The sequence below is a fragment of the Hirundo rustica genome, chromosome 11 (genome assembly GCF_015227805.2).
Source record: "Hirundo rustica isolate bHirRus1 chromosome 11, bHirRus1.pri.v3, whole genome shotgun sequence".
NCBI classification, from domain to species: domain Eukaryota; kingdom Metazoa; phylum Chordata; class Aves; order Passeriformes; family Hirundinidae; genus Hirundo; species Hirundo rustica.
The window spans coordinates 3,026,635-3,045,188 of record NC_053460.1 but is presented as its reverse complement, the minus strand read 5'-3'; the positions used below and the strand labels follow the sequence as shown (position 1 = coordinate 3,045,188).

The following is an 18,554-nucleotide window of genomic DNA, read 5'->3' as shown; positions in this document are numbered from 1 at the left end:
TGAGTTATGAGATAAAGAAAAACACCTCTTCAACCAGTTTCAACAGATTGGGAATGGAATACGTGTTGCATTGTAATCCAAGACACCATAAACTCTGAGGTTTCCACCACAGGGAGCTCTAACCGTCCCTGTTCTCTGCCCACAGAGGCCATCTCAGCTGAGTCAGCAAACACCAACCTGCTCCCCAATGGGGTCAGCTCCCTGTGCTCCATCTGCGGGGACAGGGCCACCGGCAAGCACTACGGGGCCTCCAGCTGTGACGGCTGCAAAGGCTTCTTCAGGAGGAGCGTCCGCAAGAACCACGTCTACTCCTGCAGGTACCGGGATTTCAGCAGTTCATAGACGTGATTTATGGATGGGGGAAATGATTTGGGGTGGGTATCAGGGGATCGTGTCTCAAATGCCAAGCTGCCACACCGTGGAAGCCACCAGTAGGACTGCAGTTTGAGTTACAAGGGGTAAACTCAGTCCTATCTCATTTGGACCCTGAGAACATCTGCGGCGCTGAGCAACGTATTGAGTGAAGTCACCATCACTGCTTTCCTCATGGTGTAAATCGGGAAACTCATAGACCTGAGAATCACAGAATGAACTAGGTTGGAAAAGACCTTTGAGATCCTCGAGTGCAACCTAAAGCCTGAGGTTTGACTGTTGCGTAAAATACATCAGTACAGACCCTGAGTGTGGAGTGACACCATGACCTCGTCACAGCCCAGCAAGGGGAAGCCAAGGTGGCAAAGGACCAAAGCTCCAGAGATTTCATCTTTCTTGCTTTTCCCAGTAAAAAACAGCAGGCATCCAAGAATCTGTCATCTCCAAATCCCTCTCACAGCTTCTCCGTTCTTGTTTTGAAATACAATAAATTATGTACACTGACTTATCAGTGATGATTTTATGAATATTCTGAGAAATAAGTGTGGACCAAAGATGATTCACAACCACTTTGGCAAACATTTGAGAGAGGTTTTTTGCCAGGAGGAGGATATAAATTATAAAGCTGCTATCTTGATTGGCCTTAGAAAAATGATATTTATTTTAGCACAGGAGAAAATGGAAAGAAATCCCAAACCTGAATACACTTAAGCCCTTCACTTCTAGTTAAAACCTGGAAGTTTTCTTTCTGTTCCAAAACTTTACCTCCTCTAAGGACATTCCAAATTTTTCTAAAGCGAGTCACCCTATTTGTACAAAATGTTCCTGTTGCCCTTATCACTCCAGAACACACCAGTGAAAGACACCTGAGGTGAGAGCAGTGTCCACCTACACAGAGCCCATCCCATGAACTGTGGGATTCCTGCAGGAGGAGATGAACTCTACTGCTGGTTTCTTTAGCTGTCGATCTCCTGGGAGCAGAGTTGTTGCCTCTCCCCAGGAATCCATGAATCTCTGTGTTATTTGGCAGCTCAGGGAAGATCCACAGCACTGAAGCCAAGCTTGTGTGCAAGCCCTTATTTGGTGAGCTCAGCCCAGCTCAGAGCTCTGCTTATGGCAGACATGAATTCCTCTGAAAGTCTTTGGGCCTTTGTACCTTTGGCTTTTCACCAGTCTGGGAAAGTGCCTCAGCTTTTACAACCTGATGGTCCTGGAGCAACTCAACTCATTTCCTCTCTGCCTGGAAGATTCCCCTTCCATTGTTTCACACACCATGGGGCGAGCTGCCAAGCCTGCGTGGGCCACCCCTGGAACAGCACAAGGGCTCCTAAATCCCCATTGAAAGGAGGAGGAATCAGGAGGCCATGGGCCTCAGACAAGGCCGCAGACCCAATGGGCTCGTGGCCCACAACGCATCCTCTTCTACGCAAATCGTAGAATAGTTAACAAGTGAAATCAGACAAACCCCAGCGCTGAACACCCAAAAACTGTCTGGAAATGGGAGGTGGAGCTCCTAGCAGAGCACAGCTTGAGTCGCAGACATGTTTTCACAGCCAAACCCATCCCGATCCCTGCAGGGTGGGTGGTCTGCGCTCCCAGCCGGCGGGAGTGGCGGTGAGGAAGAGGAGGAGCTGGGCCAAGCCAACGTTGACTCAATCCATTTCTAGCAAACCTTTGGCTCTCCCCTAGGATCATGAAGTGTGGAGCTCAGGGAGGTCTGGGGCTGTATTTGGGGCTGCTCAGGGGGAGGGGGTCCCAGATGCCAGGCTGGTTGCTCCATGTTGTGTTTCCCATCTCCTTCCAGGTTCAACCGACAGTGTGTGATAGACAAAGACAAGAGGAACCAGTGCAGGTACTGCAGGCTGAAGAAGTGCTTCAGAGCTGGCATGAAGAAAGAAGGTGGGTGCAGAGAGTCTTTTCAAACCTTCCTTAGGCCCTGCTCCACTGCAGAGCATGGTGGGGAGCAGCATCAGCACTGGCTGGAGAGATGATGATTGTGTGTCACAGAGAGATATTTTTTGTTGCAGCTGAAAGCCCCATTTGCCATTTTATCTCAATTTCAGTGAGCCCAGTGACATTATTCACCCATTCTGTGAGGCTGGTCTTTTAGTCCTGGGAAAGGGATGGGCTTCCTCAAGGCTTATTTGGTCTCTAAGCGCTTTACAACAGCAATTTCCTCTCTCCATATCCATCAGTGTGACTCCTAATCCCACCTGTGCCAATCTCAGTGAGGATCTGCCACCTCCAACCTCATAAATGCCATCAGTTTGCTGCTTCAGGTGGCGTGGCTGGCTCGGCTGCTGCCCACGTAGCTGCGTGCGAGGGCAAGGTACAGCCTGAGCACAGAGCCTTAAGGAGGGGGAGCCTCTCCTCGGTGGCACAGGGCAGAGCTGGGTGACTCATGTGTCCCCCACAGCTGACTCATGTACCCCAAGAGGGGACATGACTCAGACCAAACCCATGGTCATGCTGCTGGTGATGGGGTGACTGTGGGGCCACCACCCGCAATGAAGGGACAACCCCACATTGGCCAACACCATTTGCTGCATCTCCCATTGTTTGTATTGAGGAGGTGGAGAATTGTAGGTTTGGGTGCCAGGGACCATCAGGATGTGCCCTTTCTAAAGGAAATACTGCCATAGTGCCTAATGCTCTGCAAGGAAAAACAAAATCCCATTTCTGTTAACCTGTGCCTACAGCTTCCCTGGGGAAGTCTGGGATCGATCACAGCCCTTCTGGTCTCTGGCTCTGCATGCTGGGAGAGCGTGGATGATCCTGTTTTACTGTGATTGTCCTTGTCCACTGAGTGCCTGACAAAATGGGGGCCCAACTCACCCCAGGTACAGGTTGTTGGGGGATGGCTTCACGCTCTCCACCCTTCATTTGTGCTGTTTCCCAACCTACTGGCAGCTAAAAGTTGACAGAGGTAGAAATGAGTTCAGAAGTTTCTTTCCATGTCACCAAGTTCACCCAAGGGGTGGAAATGTGGCCCCACTGAACCCAAGGGGAAATTTGTCATCTATTTCTGGTAATTAACAAGATTTTACTGGTGGTGAAATGATCTTTCCGATGTTCTGGCCATATGTTTTCCTGGAGAAGAAGGGTGTCTTGAAATCTGGCGTAAGTCATGGATGGAGCAAAAATGCCGGCTGGTTTAATTTAGGAGAAATGGAGTAAATACAGCAGATGGAAAAATAAATAGAGCTCAGATTAATAAAGATCAAATTGAAGCTGATCTGGTCAGTTCTAGATGGGATAAAGCCAACTGCCGATGCAGCAAACTGCGCTGCTTGGAAAGGCTGAAATCTGGTTATCAGATCTATTCTTTGAGCTGAAGCATGATTTTTATTGGTTTTTATGGTAAAAGTTATAAAAGCTTGGCTCATGCCTCCATCACTGAGTGCAGCTTGATGGGGGATGACTCATTTCGAGTTCCACATCGTCACATTCCTTGAAACTTTTTATGAGTGCAGTCAGGTTGTGCACTCGGAAAATGCTCCTGTGTTTGGCAAGGAAGATTTTAAAGCACCTTGAGCAACTGCTGTGCAGAAATTGGCTTAGCTGACCAGAGCTCTGTGCCGAGCACATGTGCAGGACTGGGAAAGAAAAGTTCTTGCACAACTGTGTGCACGAAAAGAACACAGCTATTTGCTTTTGGGTGGTTCTAGATTAATATTAAACAGTATTGCGAAGAGTTAGGGAAAAGGAGAAGCCATGTCTCGGATGGAGCGCTATTGGAGCGTCCAAATATTTGTACAAAACCTTTTGGGGCGTGCAGCAGTTCGTGTTGGGAGGTGGCAGCAGTGACATCCACACTCACCACTCTCTGTGTCCCAGCACTGGCACAACCCTCTTTCCCTGGCACATTCCTTCAGGGCCAGCCCTCATAACGGCAGTCAGAGTTTCCAGGGTGTGGTAACAGCATTGTTTACCCACAGCAGAGGAGAAGAAGCTGGAAATGATCCTTTTCCCAGGCTGGCTGTGACAATACACCTGGGGTGGGGTCAGCGGGGCTGTGTCACCCGTGCCCCACTGACCCACTGCTCAGTGTCTGCGTGCACAGCCTCGGGGAACTTGCTGTTCCCTGGCAAAACTAACTGATAAACGGGAATTTTGGATCAAGAGGAGGTTTTGCTTTTTTTTCTCCAATCTTCCTGTGTTGTAAGATGTGATGTGACACGTTTGGATATTTCTTTTTCTCTCTCTCTCTCTCCCCTCCCTGCTCCCCCACCTCTTTTTTGGAAACTTTTCTAGTGGATAAGGAATTACAAGGAACTGTGTAGTCTGGTAGAAGGAAACTTTCTCCCTAAGGAGAAAGCCATATAATACAAATACCTGAGCTACATAGAGGCCAGGTCTGCCTGGGACTGTGGGATTTAAACTGTGTTAGAGGAGGTTTAGGTTGAAGATTAGGAAAAGTTCCCTCCCCCAGAGGGTGGTGGGGCACTGAAGAGGCTCCCCAGGGAATGGCTGAGAAAATTAACCTGTAGGATCTTTAGACTGCCTGGTATTTGTACAGCCTGAATTCAATCTTAGATTCAGGAAGGAGCAAGACTGCCTTACACAAGACCCCCACAATTTTGGGCTTGAATTGAGATGGGATCCAGGTTCCATCATCACTAACGAGAGCAGGGAAGGGACAAAGCTTGAGTCTTGTGGAAAGTCCAGTTCCCAGATTTCCTAGAAAATAGCTCAGAATCACTCCTATCCAAATTGCATTTTTGGTACCAATGGCCCACTTTAGTAGCAACCATTAAAGTTAGGACGAGGGGAGATGGAAAGCCTTGCCTGAACGAAAGAAAACCCTCTTCTGTCCTAAGCACCTCTATGATCGGGATCTAAGATTTTTACAGGAGATTCACTCCTTTATTCTTGTGCTGGGGTTAAGGCTGGGACCGTGCCAGAGGTTTGTCTGGATGTTTTGGGGATTTTCTGGCTGTTACCCCTGACTTTCTCTGTTGGCTCAGGAGGTTCGATTTCTATTGTCTTGCACAATGCCACCAGACGGGATTTTGGTCACTGCAGCATCAGTGGCTGAGTAGAACACCAGGTACTCAAACACCCAAAGAAAACAGCAGGATTCTATTTTTAGCACCTCCCTGAGATCATGTTTAACCTGGAATAAATCAGCAGCGTGTGATTTCTCAAGTGAGCCAGGGCATCTCCTCACTCAGAGGTGAGTGCCTGAAAACCTGGAAGCCTTTTGAGATGCTAGCACTGCGCTGTCAGGATTCAGTTTGCTGGTGGGCAAAAAAAACCAAAAAGAGGGGTTAATATTTAACCTCTCATCCCCTTCAAAGTAATTTATGAATGTGCATGAACTTCTTCAGTTTTATGCAGAAGTAAAAAGAATTGTTGTATTGCTTACTGCTGTGACAGTAAGGAGGGGGGAGAGTTAGAGAGAGGGTTTGAGGCTTTTCTTTATTTATTATTGTGAAATTGGACAGGTTTATAGGACAGTTTTATTAGTGCTTCACAGGGCCTCTACCTTGTTTCATACCTTTTGTTTGCACATTTCTTCTGCCAGCTTTCAGAAGGCTGGGACTGCCGTTTATTGCAAAGAAGGATGGGAAAGATAAAGGATCTTCTCTACCTTCAGCAGTCATAAATCAGCCCACAAGCCCATGAAAGGATTAAATGTACATGTACCACTGGGATTTATTTGCGAATAAAACACACCACACCTACAAAATCCAAGGTAGCTCAGGGAAAAAAGATTATTTGTGGATATAAATTAATCAGGCAGCAGGAGGAGTAAATCTGTCGGTGAAGACAGAAACACTGTTGAGCGCAGCGCGCAGGGACCTCCCTCCTCCTGCTCCCTCTGTGCCATTTATCACCACATTTCCAACCCCAGCAGCTTTAACTGAGGCTGCTTTTAGTGGAATAATGATGGAAACAGTAATTCCCGTGTAGGCAAAGCTTGAACCTCCGCAGCTGCTGTGGAAAATTTCTGGTTTGTTGCTCTCCCAGCCAGTGCCTGTGCCCCATTTACTGGAGGTTCCTCATCCCGGGCTCTGGCCCTGCATGGTGAGGCAGCAAGGACAGTTTGGGAAGCAGAGGCTTGCTGCAGTCCCACAGACACAGCGCTGCTTTCCCCGAGCTCCAGACAGAGTGTCCAGCCTTGCCCTGAGTGACAGAACCCTTCTGAGGGCTCCCCTGCGTCACACAGAGATCGTGTTTGTTTTCCCATCCTCTTCCCACAGCCAGGACATGCTGTAGCCAGGGACAAATCCCTGGAGGGAGACTCGAGCATCGTTCTGCCCTCTCTCCCCTTTCCCTGTGGGAAAGCCCAGCCTGGGGCCACAGTGTCCCTGGCCAGCACCATCCTGGGGACTCACACCGCTGACGTCCCTTCTTGCAGGGCTGGGTGTGCTTTGTGGTGTTTCCTGGCTTTGGGAATGTGCAGAGGAGAGGATTAGAGGCGGGAAAAGAACAGGGAGCAAAGATTTTGCCAGGCACTTCTGGAAACAGCAGCCCCTAGGAGACAGAAGGGCTCAGCCCTGGGTTTTTTAGTCCTTCCTGCGGGTTTGTTGAGGGGTTTTTTTGACAGCAAAGCCAAGATCACACCTGAGCCCAGCACCCCCAGGGCCAGCACATCCCTCGAGCACTCCCACTGCCTCACCAGGAGTGACCTGTCCCTTCCCTTTCACAAACACAATAAATACAGCAATATAATCATTGCACAGTAATAGATTAATTTTTGTGGCAGGTGAAACATTAACTCCCTTTTGTATCTAATTCCATCGCATCTTGGGTGCTTTCGGCGATAACACCCAAATCACCTTGAGAAAGTCGCTCTGTGCCATCCACTTCCACGGGAAGATTGAGCTTATCAGAGCATGAGGGAAGCACTAAAATATGTGCCATAAAAAGACTCCAGGGGAAAAACAGGCTGAGGTTTCTTAAAGGAGTCTGTCACGGGGACCAGGTCTGCCTGGGGCTGCAGGATTTACATCAAGTCAGACGTGTAACTCGATTGGAAAGGCAAGACTTGTCCCTTTTCTTGTAAGTAGGAGAAAACTTGTCCCTTTTCTTGTAAGTAGAAGGAGAAAGCTTGTCCCTTTTCTTTGTAAGTAGGCAGAGAGCCCCACCCTGAGAGCCTGTGGGGCAGTATCTGCAATAAATCCAGGTGTAGAACCTTGGATGGAGATTTTACAAAAGAGCCAGTGGTGACTCAGATTGGGTCAGGCTGGTTTCTCCTGGGTGATGGATGCTGCCACTCACCTTTCTGGCGGACCAATATAACCCATGAAGTGTCAAGTTCATGGTTCCTATAACCACCTTCAGGCTGACTCTCCCCTCATGCTCAGGGAAACTTGTGCTGCTGTCTAAGGAGGGTTAGCAGAGCCTCCCAAGAGCTGTGTTGTTTTTTCCTCTAAACTGATGACAAATTGCCTCTCTGTAGTGTCCATAGCCTGAAAATGCTCCAGGAACTTGTCTGGGTGTGGCACATCTCAGAAATGGATGCACCTTGCAGGCAAGGCTGGCTCTGAGGTACAAAGTCAGATCCCCACAAGCTGATCCTGACTGACAGCAAGGCTGAGCCCCAGATCTTGGAAAACAAACACTGCACTCCTGTCGATAAGGGGAGACATCGATTTTTGTCACTGGTGCTTGTTTTCTGACCTTTCGCTTTGTTGGCCCCTCATCAGAGGCTGGTTAGGAAAACAGAGCAGTGGTGGGACATGAGCTGGCAGGAAAAAAAACCAAACACCTTCCCTCACACTGTGTAGAGCAGTGCCCACTTTATTCCTTTGCATGCATTCTCAGGAATGAGTCCTGATGCTCTAAAGCAAGACCCGGTAGTGAGGCACACTCAAAAGAATGATGGCAAAATAACTCTGCTGATTCTGCAGAAAGGGAAAAAAGAAAAACGGCTGGAAAAATCTTCTCCAGTGGCCACTTTTGAGACAAACCCACGGTGTTCTACACTCAAGGGGTTAAAGCACAGCGTGAGTTGTGCTTTGGCAGCTCTGTTTGAGAAATTCCCTCCCAAAAAAAGCGAAAGGAGTCTGGGATTGCTGGATGAAGGAGGAGGGATGTGCTGCACTATCACCACGTGCTAAACCTTCCTGCTCCCTCTGCTTTAAGGACACGACAGGTGCCTTCCCGAGCTGTTTGTGAGCCAAGACCTGTGAGCTGCCAGGGAAACTCTGAGGGTGTTCAGGCTCCTTCCCCCAGCCCCCAGCTGCTGGACAGAGGCAAGAGGGCTCGGGGGAGAATCCGACACTGAAACCAGGTTGGGTTGAGTCTAAACCCTCCTTTTTTCCCTGCTGCTGTTTCACTGGGTGGCTGCAGTGGAGGTGAGTCAGGTCTTAGGGGCCGTGTTGCAAAAATAATCTGCTGAAGTGCAGTCCCTGACTTCTGCTCCCTGTGCAGGGCTGGTGGGGCACGAGGCTGGATGTGGCTCGTACTCCGGGGAAAAAGATGGTGTAAAGGGTGGAATGGGCCTCAGAAATCAGTGGGTTTTTACCAATTCACTGTGGCATGTGCAGCAAAGGGTCTGGGCTGATCTTCACTCTGCTGTGGTCCCTGCGGCATGTCCGAGGTCTGTGGGGTTGCTGTTATTGCCAGTTCAGGACACTGAGCTGGTTTTCAGCAGGGATTTGCACCGGCAGGGCTGGTGACAAACCCCGGGTTGGTGCTGTCTTTATCTGTCACTGCTGCTGGTGACAAACCCCGGGTTGGTGCTGTCTTTATCTGTCACTGCTGCTGGTGACAAACCCCGGGTTGGTGCTGTCTTTATCTGTCACTGCTCTGGGGTGTCAGGCTCTCTAAAATCAGCTGCTTGATGGGCAACACTGAGGGAATGGCTTTAAGTGGGGCTCAGTGGATTTAAACTTCCTTTCCTTTGAGCTTCCTTCATGGAGTGACTCCTTCTGTGTCCCCTGAGTGATGATGTCCCCTGGGATCACTGCCTGCCATGCCTCAGGGCCGGGAGATGTTCCAAGGCTGCTCTGAGGTGGGATCACAGATGCTTTTCCAGCACTGCCATGAGATGAGGTGCAGCCCCAGGAGCATCCTGCTGCATCAGGGGCTCAGCACAGGAGCTCTCAGTGCAGCCATGGCAGAAAGGAAACCAAAGGCCAGGGCACCAGCAGTGGGGGAGCACAGCCAGGTGGAGAGAGGTGACACCAATCCCTAAATTCCCCCTGAGTTGCATGAAATCCAGTAGGGGACCAGCAAATATCCCATGGGTGTTGCTCTGATCCCCAAAGGGCCTCATCTCCCTCTTCTGCTTGGTCTTCTCCTTCTGAGGCGGCATTTTTTCCCTCCCCAGAGCCTGTTTATTCCAATATCCCACAACAGTGGAGGGTCTTGCAGGAATTCCAACATCCAACAGCAGTGGAGGGTCTTGCAGGGGCAAAGCCCCATCCACTCCTGCTTTGGGGACCAAAAGGAGCAGCAGCCACTGTTCAGGGGGGGAATTTCTCACTGGCACAAGCACTGGGATTGTCTCGCTTCCACAAGCACTGAGAGTTTCTCACTGACACAAGCACTGAGACTTTCTCACTGACACAAGCACTGAGAGTTTCTCACTGGCACAAGCACTGGGATTGTCTCGCTTCCACAAGCACTGAGAGTTTCTCACTGGCACAAGCACTGGGATTGTCTCGCTTCCACAAGCACTGAGACTTTCTCACTGACACAAGCACCTCTGTCTCATTTCAGCTGTGCAGAACGAGCGTGACAGGATCAGCGTCCGCAGGAGCAGCTACGAGGACAATGGCTCTCTCTCCATCAACATCCTCACTCAGGCTGAGGCCATGGCACAGCAGGTAGGACACGTGGGGAGAGCCCCCCCAAACGGGGCCGTGGCCCTCAGCAATTCCAGCCTGCTGAACCAACCAGGGCTGGATGGTTTTTCTGCCCTTGGATGGCTCCAGCACAAACCCACAGGGAAGAAAGTGCAAAATATCCAAAAGCAGATGGGAAAAATCCATTATCAAGGCAATACATCCTGGAGGGAGCAGTGCAACCTTTGGTGGGAGACAGAAAGCCAGAATTCCAAGGGCTGAGGGGTGTTGCAGAGCCCAGGTCCCCTATTCCTCCAGCCTAAATTGTTGCTGCCCCCCTAAAATCTCACTGCATTCACACAGAATTTTGTCCTTCCTTGCTGCACACTTTGTCCTGCTCCAAACATAATATTCCAGTTGATTGCATCTTTCCTCATAACTTCTTTATCAAGATAACAATTTTAGGGCAGAAAAATAACAGGAACAAATCCTCTGGGCTTCAGCTGACGCTGATTGCTTTTTTATTTCATGCTCCACCATTAATTTCACCCTGTGCGTCTTTTAAATTCTTATGCAAATGCCCTTTCTCCGCTGAAACACACGGCCCAGATGTTGCACATTACACACAGCAATGAGCCCACTTCCTTTTCAAAAATTATGGGTTTTTTAACCCTCTCCCTGCCACGCAGCCCCTTTAGAGATCAAAAAGGGAGTTTTGTGTCCCTGACGGCGACTTGGGGGAGAAAAGCTGGATGCATTTCATGGATTTGGCTGGCTGGAGGGATTGGTGGCTCCTGTGAGGAATGGGAATGTTGATTTTGTCCTGAGCCAGCGGAGAGCGGGGAAGGAGGAGGAGGAGGAGGAGGAGAGCTGGGTGTGTGTTGGGGCTGAGCACCACCTCGTGGAAGCTGCTCCACGGGCTGTGAGTCGGACACAGGCGAGTGCAAGGGTCCAACCACAACGGGAGCATCTTCTCAGAGCCCCGATGGGATGAATCGCTGCTGCGGAGGGTGATGAGAGGGCGTGGGTCCGGTCCAAGCACAGCTGGCTGGTTTGTGTTTCAGTATTTATCCCTGAGCCCCGTGCACAGCACAGACATTGCCATGAAGAAGATTGCCACCATCAGCGACGTGTGCGAATCCATGAAACAGCAGCTCCTGGTGCTGGTGGAATGGGCAAAATACATCCCGGCCTTTTGTGAGCTCCCCCTGGACGACCAGGTAAAATCAAATGGCTCTTCCCGGTAAATCCACGGCCTCTGAAAGGAATTCCCAGCTGGACCTTCCACTGGAGAATCTGGCATTAACATATAGATCACCCTACAAGGAGCTGTAAACAACAGGAGAGAAAGAGGCACCAACTAAAAATAACTTCAGTGGCCAAAGTCCCTTAAAATATAGAGTTGGTGACTCCGACCAAGATCCAGTCAAAAAAATTCTGATTGGAGTCAGGCCGCTGCAGTTCTGAATTACAAGGCAATTCTGATTTGGCCTTTATTGGTACTGAATAATTGAATATTCAATCTGTTAATTTCCTAAGAACTCAAATTTCTCAAGCCCCTCTTTGCTCTTTTAGTTAAAAACAGCTTCTCATCTAGTTTGCCACGAATGCAGCACTTCTCAAAGCCAACATACACCGATATTTTCTAGCCCCGAACAGAACTTTATCTGTAGATCCGCCAGATCTAAGCAAACGCCAAATGGGGCTTAATTAAACAGCAACAGCTCAGCACTCCGTTCTCTGCTTTTCCAATATAATCTTATTTCCTTCTCCTGTGCCTCCTGCAGGTTGCCTTGCTCAGAGCCCACGCGGGGGAACATCTGCTCCTGGGGGTAGCCAAGAGGTCCATACCCTACACCGATTTCCTGCTATTAGGTAAAGTGGTGAAACACACTCCTGCTTTTATAATTCACCCCTCCCAAGTCACTCCCAAGCATTCTGCAACCCTGGAAGCCCCTCTCCAGATCTGGGTGGAGACATGGTGCTGGAGAGGAGAGTAAAAAGGGGCAAGTGAATTCGCTGGGATTTTTATAACTGTTCCCTCACCGCTTTGGAATTGTGGATGAGAAAGCCCCAGTATTGAAATGGCATCTCAAACTGGGTTGTCTTGGTTTTGTAGCTGAAATTGCAATGAGGTGTTTGGGTATAGATACTCGAAAACTCAGCAGAAATGTCTATTAAAAATTACAGTGCAAAGAGGTGTTTCCTTCCATGTAGCTCTCTGCCACCACAGGTGGGATTGCTCTTGGAAAAACAAGAATAGTGACCCTGACAGGCTCACATTAGAGAAAGGAGAGAGGGATAACTTCGTTTAAGAAAAGAAAACCAAAAATAAAGGTGCGACACTGCTCACAAACAGATGCTCGACGTAACAGAGGGCACAGCAGAGCAGAACGTGGAGCAGGCTGTGGGCACAGTGTGGGTGCACTGACGTGCAACCGAGATAAATAAGGAGCAGGGGATGAGATCCAGGGCTTGCTTCTCACTTGTGGATCAGATGATAAAGCTGCAGACTGGGAATCGCTGCAAATGGCACTGGGACTATCAGGCAACCCTCCTTGGCATAGCTGTTGGACGAGACCAGAACCAGAGCCAAAACCTGATGGGGAATTTCCCTTGTCTTCCCAGGGAATGATTTCATCATCCCAATGCACTGCCCTGAACTGGAAATCGCTCGTGTGGCCACCAGAATCTTGGACGAGTTGGTGAAGCCCTTGCGGGACATCCAGATCGACGACAACGAGTACGCCTGCCTTAAAGCCATCATCTTCTTTGACCCAGGTGAGATTCCTGCTGACTGCCAAGCACGGGGCTTGCAGAGCAGCTGGGGGCTCTCCAAAAACCAGGAAAACCCCTTGGAACCCCTCTACATCTCACCCCGCCCCTGCTGTGATGAGAAATGCTCAGCAGGGCTGTTTTAAGTCAGAAGTCACCCGTTCCTGAGTGTTTCACTCCTTAGCAAGGATGAACTCCAGCCAGGCTGATGTGCAGGGCTCTGCAGGCCCTGGAGGAGTTTGGCTGCTTCAGGAGCTTGGCTTTGGGAAAGCCCATCAGCCTGAAAAGCAGGAGATGATCATTAAGGACACACATGCCTGTATTAATTATGTATAAAGCAAAGTGAGCCAAACAAGCAGCAGCGAGCCAAGGAGCATCCGTAAGGGTCCAGAGAGCGCCATCAAAAACCACAGCGAGCTGCTGGGCTGCTCAGAGTGCCCAGAAATCGCAGGGATCTGCTAATGGATCTTGCTGGAAGCCAGCAGCAAGCCAGGGCAGGGCTGATCCACAGGGTGGAGAGCAGGGGGACACAGAGAAAACAACTGTTAGTTTTGAAGCTTTGCTGTGTTTATTCCAGAAGCACAGGGGGTTCTGCCTCGGCCCAGGTTCCAGTGGGTACCACCCTGGAGCTCAGGGAGACGGGAGAACAACCCCAAGTCCAGACAATGTGTTTTACCATGGAGAAATCACAGTATCATCCATTAATTATTGGGGTTTTTGCTCTATTCACTGATTCAAAATCAAGATCCAGGAGCTTCAGGACCAGGATGAGCTTTGGCTCACCAAAGCCTGCTGTGAACAGAGTAAGGGCGCTTTCATCAAATCGATTTTGACAGATCACCTTCTCAGCTGATCAGCGTCTCCCTGCAGCTTTAGATCAATGTGACAAGGAGCTGCTGAGGTTTCAGCTGGAAGGAGGAAGTGTGAAGCTCCCCAGAAGTGAAGTTCATCCATGCTAACGAGCAGGAATGTCCTCAGAGCTTCCTGCTGACACGCAATCATTTGTTAACCGCTTTATCTAATCTCTTGGCTCTACAATCCCGAAAATGTGGTGCCTGTGGATTCTTTGCAGACAGTGGAGGAAATGGTGCAGTGATCCAGAAATCTCAGGTTTAGATAACAGCAGAGGCAGGAGTGGGAAGCTGTCAATGCCAGCACTTCACCCGACTCAGGGACAAATTTATTTGCTTCAGCAAAGCTGGACCAGTGGTCCTTGAAAAAAAGGATTGACCACAGGTCAAAGACAGGAGAGCAGGACAGGAATCTGATGCTGCAGCGAGTGTAATCACAACATACAGGCACTAAAATTTCTTGCATTCAGTTGTGGCTGTTGTGACTCAAAGTTTTCAGGGGAAAATTCCAGGCTGTTTCCTTGGAAGGATAAATATTTTAACTTCTAAAAATTTCCCCTTCGCTAATGGCAGTAGGCAGTCACCCTCATGTGAAGCAAACTCCTATTTTCTTACTGTTTCCTTCCAAAGTCTCCTCAAATTACTGTTTCTCTTCCAATTACTGTTTCCCCTGCAATTCCCCTCCATTTCCCTGTTCCACTTGAAGCAATGGCATCCCAGCCTGCCAGCTGACCTTGGAGACTCTGACAGAGCATCACTGCCATCTCATCCTTTTCCATGTGGTACCTTGGGAAGGCTGACCTGGAACAGAGACTGGGCAGAGCCAGAGAATAAAGTAGATATTTATTGAATGGCCTTTAGAGCCTGGCCAGGGCTACACCCAAGGTGGGCCCAAAATGGTCACAAAAATGGACACAAAATGGACAAATGGCCACGAGGCCTCATATTTTTATAAGTTTTGGTCTATTTTCATGTTGGGGTTTAACTGTGCAATTAGAGCTCTGGGTTGTGAGGTCTATCCTTCTTATTTTCTCCCTTCAATCCATCATTGTTTGTGCTTTTGGGCTTGAAAACTTGTACCAGTTGTCCTTGGTGTGCAGCAGGAACAGGATTTGTTTTGTGTCGCTGCTGTGTGCAGAGCTGAGTGACACTGAATGTGAGCTCAGAGCTGCACCCTGGGCAGCACAGAACCTGAAATACGTGAAAACTAAAACGTGAGGCATCACCTGCACACAGCCTGCCTGTCAGGGCAACATTTGCCCACACAAGCCAGCAATTAACTCCCTTTTTTCCCCCTCTCCCAGACTGCAAAGGGCTGAGCGAGCCCGGCAAGGTGAAGAACATGCGCTTCCAGGTGCAGGTGAACCTGGAGGATTACATCAACGACCGCCAGTACGACTCGCGGGGCCGCTTCAGCGACATCCTGCTGCTGCTGCCGCCCCTGCAGAGCATCACCTGGCAGATGATCGAGCAGGTGCAGTTTGTGAAGCTCTTTGGCGTGGCCAGGATCGACAGCTTGCTGCAGGAGATGCTGCTGGGAGGTACGAGCCCCTCCCGAGGAGGGGCAGCAAGGCTGGGTTATCTCAGAGCTGGTTCAGGGCTTTGTGTCCGGGTTTGTGTCTGCTGGGGGGTGAATGGGAGAGAGGATGGAGGGGAAGGGTTTTAAAGCTGAAAGAGAAAAGGTTTAGGTGTGATATTGGGAAAAAATTCTTCCCTGTGAGGGTGGGGAGATTCTGGCACAGGTTCCCGGAGAAGCTGTCCCTGGATCCCAGGCAGTGTCCAAGGCCAGGTTGGATGAGGTTTGGAGCAGCCTGGGACAGTGGGTGGCATCCCCACCCATGGCATGGGGTTGAAATGGGATGAGCTCCAAGATCCCTTCCAACCAAAACCACTTGATGAATTGTAGCTTGAAGGGTCCTTCTCACTCCAGCCCAATCCCAGAGCCTCTCTTTTCAGCCTAGCTCTGGAAATCTGCAGAGACTCTCAGCCAAGGATCCACTCTGTGCTGTGGCACTTGACTTAGGTCTCCGACCTAACTGAGGCAGCTTAAGGAAGGCATCTCATCTTTTGTTAGAAACGTGCAGAAGTTATAACTTTGTGGGAAAGCAGGATCAGGGAAGCACTTGGGACGCACCCCCAGGAAGAACAGTGCAGCTGGAGAGCAGCTGAAACCCCAGACATCCCAGGGGCTGTCCCTGCACAGCGAGAGGCTGAGAGCAAAGAGGAAGGAAGCAAAGATGAGCCATTAACCTTCACCCACAGAGGTCTTCCACATCCTCTGGGCGAAAAAGATTCAGCCCAGAGCATCTGGCTTGTCGGGAACTATGCACGGAATGACGTCTCTCCCCAATTCCACTTGCAGGAACCACTGCTGATCTCCAGTACCAGTCAGCACCTCCCAACCTCAACCTGGAACAGCTGCCAGGACACGTCCTGCAGAGCAACATGACCTCTGTGATCCACGCTGCTCCAGACCGTATGTTCCCCTTCTTACATTATTTACGCCCGTTTTTACATTATTTACAGCCCATTTTTTTACATCCTTAGCGCCAGCGTAGCCAAGGGGCTGGGCAGAAGGGCACAGTTCAGGGGAGGAAAAAAAAAAAGTTGATTGATATATTTATTTTAAAAGCTTGTTTGTTTTTAAAGAAAAGTTTATTTATTTTAAAAGTTTATTTAAAAAAATATAACTTCTTTAAGTTTGTTGAAGTAGATTTATGTTTAGTTAAGTTCTTTAAACTCATATTTATATGAGTTAAAGTGTTACACTGGAATGAGAACTCGCAGCCCCTCTGGCTGACTTTCTTTCCATGATTCTAAAGAGAAGTTAGGATATTTAATGGTAGCATGACCAAGGGAGGGGTTGAGATGTTACTAAAGCAACACAAGATTGAAGAAAAGGGCGAGAAATCAAGATTGGGTGTTTCTATGGATTTGGCAGCACTGGGAGATGCCACACTAGAGGACAGATGGTTATTTATGGCAGAACTTCCCTGTGATTGTTGCCAAACAACAGGACCTGAATTCAAGATCATCTCCAATCACCCTGGGCACTGCTGGGGAGTGGGTTAAGGCATTTACCCCCTGTAGGACCAGGCTGTTAAAAAGAGAAAATAGAACAGGAGGTGTAATTTAACAGCCACTGCCATGTAATCACAATGTCCTGTACTCACAGCCTCCCTGCCTCGGCCAGTTACAATCATTTACCTCCCATAGTGCACTTTGCTGTTTCTCAGCTATGTAAGCGTTGGCATCGTGTATTTTAGGGGGCTTTTATTTAGCTTTTAAGCCCCTTTCCAGCAAAGGAGATTAGAGAAATGCTGCGCTCTGTAAATGAGGTACAGTGCAGGTTGAGCTCCTCTCTGACAAGGAGATGAAGGATTGAAAAGCAGTTGGGGACATTCCCCAAGTGCAAAACACTGAGAAGAACTGGTCCATGTCTGCCAGTGACTCCTCACAAACCAGGAAAGAACCTGCCAGCATCCCCCAAGCCCCTGTTCCTGCGTTTGTGGGACGGCTTGCTGATTTCCCTCGAACAGCATCCACATCCACGTTAATCCTGTTTCTTTTTCTCTCCCACAGCGTCTCCTGAGACATCCCTTCCATCTCCCTCCGCCAGCACAGGCAGTGAAGACTATAAACTAGGCTCTAGCGCAGGGCCCAGCACCGTAGTGCAGCTCCTGCCTCAGACAGCGATGCCCAAGCAGGAGATGCTATAGGGAGAGGAGGAAGGAGGAGCTGGGAGCTCTCTGGGAGCCGTGCTGGCGGTGAAATTGGCCCTTTCTCTTTGCAGAGGCCAAGCTCAGCACCCCCCTGCCTGCAGCCGGAGCCGCCGCTCCCACCCTTCCCCGCCCGTGAGCCCCGCGCCGGGGACGGCCCGCAGAGGAGCCTCGCCACGGAATCCCCTCCACCAGCACCCCCACAAGGATCTGGGGTTGGTGCCCCCCTCGGCAGGGCCAGGACTGCCAGCCCACCGGGGCAGGGGTCTCGGCGCGTTCGTGACCGTGGCTCGGCGCCGCCGCCGCGACCCTTCCGCAGCCGCTCTCTCCGTCGTCCCCAGTGCCTCGCACCGCTCCTGGGAACCCCTCGTGCACGCAGCACGGCCCCAGTTGGGATGAAAAGGTCCATTGCCATCACGAGTTTAATTAGTTGCACTCCCGTTTCTCCTGTTAAGCTTTAGGAAAAGAGAGCATCATAATCCTTAGGACGCCAAGGTCTTGTTCCACGCAGAGGGGCCTTGTCCCAACAGGGCAGCCAGCATTGCATGCTGTCCCCTTCTTTAGGAACAGAAAAACCAACATTTTGCTATTTTTCTGTAATTCCCAGTATATCCAGAGTCCATTTGTGAGGCAGTGGATGGACTCTACCCTGTGAGCACATCTAACACCAGACAGCAGCAAAGATCTCTGCCTCTCACCGTGGCTGCTGCTCTGGTAAACCCCAAATCAAGGCTGGCTTATCCCAACCCCTGCCTTGCATCTTCTGTAAACATTTACTGCAAACGTTTCTGGAAGAAGCAAGTGCCCCAAAACACCTTTTCCCAGTACACACACATGACTTTTCTGTAGTTTTGTATTCGTGATGTCTGCAATGTGGCTGCAAATTAGCCAAGAAAAGGAACAGGCAGGTCTGTGAGCCACTTTTTATAAAACGGGTTTGTATTTAAAAATAAGGCGCTTCTGCCTTAATGCAAATTTTAATCAGCAGTTAAATAACAAATTAAATGAGCCCAGTGGTGACTACACAGCCTCAGGAGTTCCCAACGTGCTGCTGTCGTGCTATGGAGTTGATTTGAATGAACGGGACCTTATTAAAA

At 49.7% G+C, this 18,554-nt stretch overlaps 1 protein-coding gene across 4 annotated transcripts in view; it reads left to right on the top strand.

Annotated features, from left to right (window-relative positions):
• The window catches only part of LOC120757968 (hepatocyte nuclear factor 4-beta-like), a 32,467-nt gene extending 14,809 nt beyond the window's left edge, over positions 1 to 17,658 (top strand). For all 4 annotated transcript variants that reach the window (XM_040075715.2, XM_040075716.2, XM_058422050.1 and 1 more), the window contains 9 exons: positions 146 to 317; positions 2,177 to 2,271; positions 10,048 to 10,154; positions 11,177 to 11,332; positions 11,900 to 11,987; positions 12,741 to 12,893; positions 15,043 to 15,279; positions 16,101 to 16,214; positions 17,321 to 17,658. In XM_040075715.2, coding sequence (XP_039931649.1) covers positions 146 to 317; positions 2,177 to 2,271; positions 10,048 to 10,154; positions 11,177 to 11,332; positions 11,900 to 11,987; positions 12,741 to 12,893; positions 15,043 to 15,279; positions 16,101 to 16,214; positions 17,321 to 17,457 — 1,259 coding nt within the window. In that variant the 3' untranslated portion in view covers positions 17,458 to 17,658. The remainder of the gene's footprint in view (positions 1 to 145; positions 318 to 2,176; positions 2,272 to 10,047; positions 10,155 to 11,176; positions 11,333 to 11,899; positions 11,988 to 12,740; positions 12,894 to 15,042; positions 15,280 to 16,100; positions 16,215 to 17,320) is intronic.
• Positions 17,659 to 18,554: the final 896 nt, after the last annotated feature.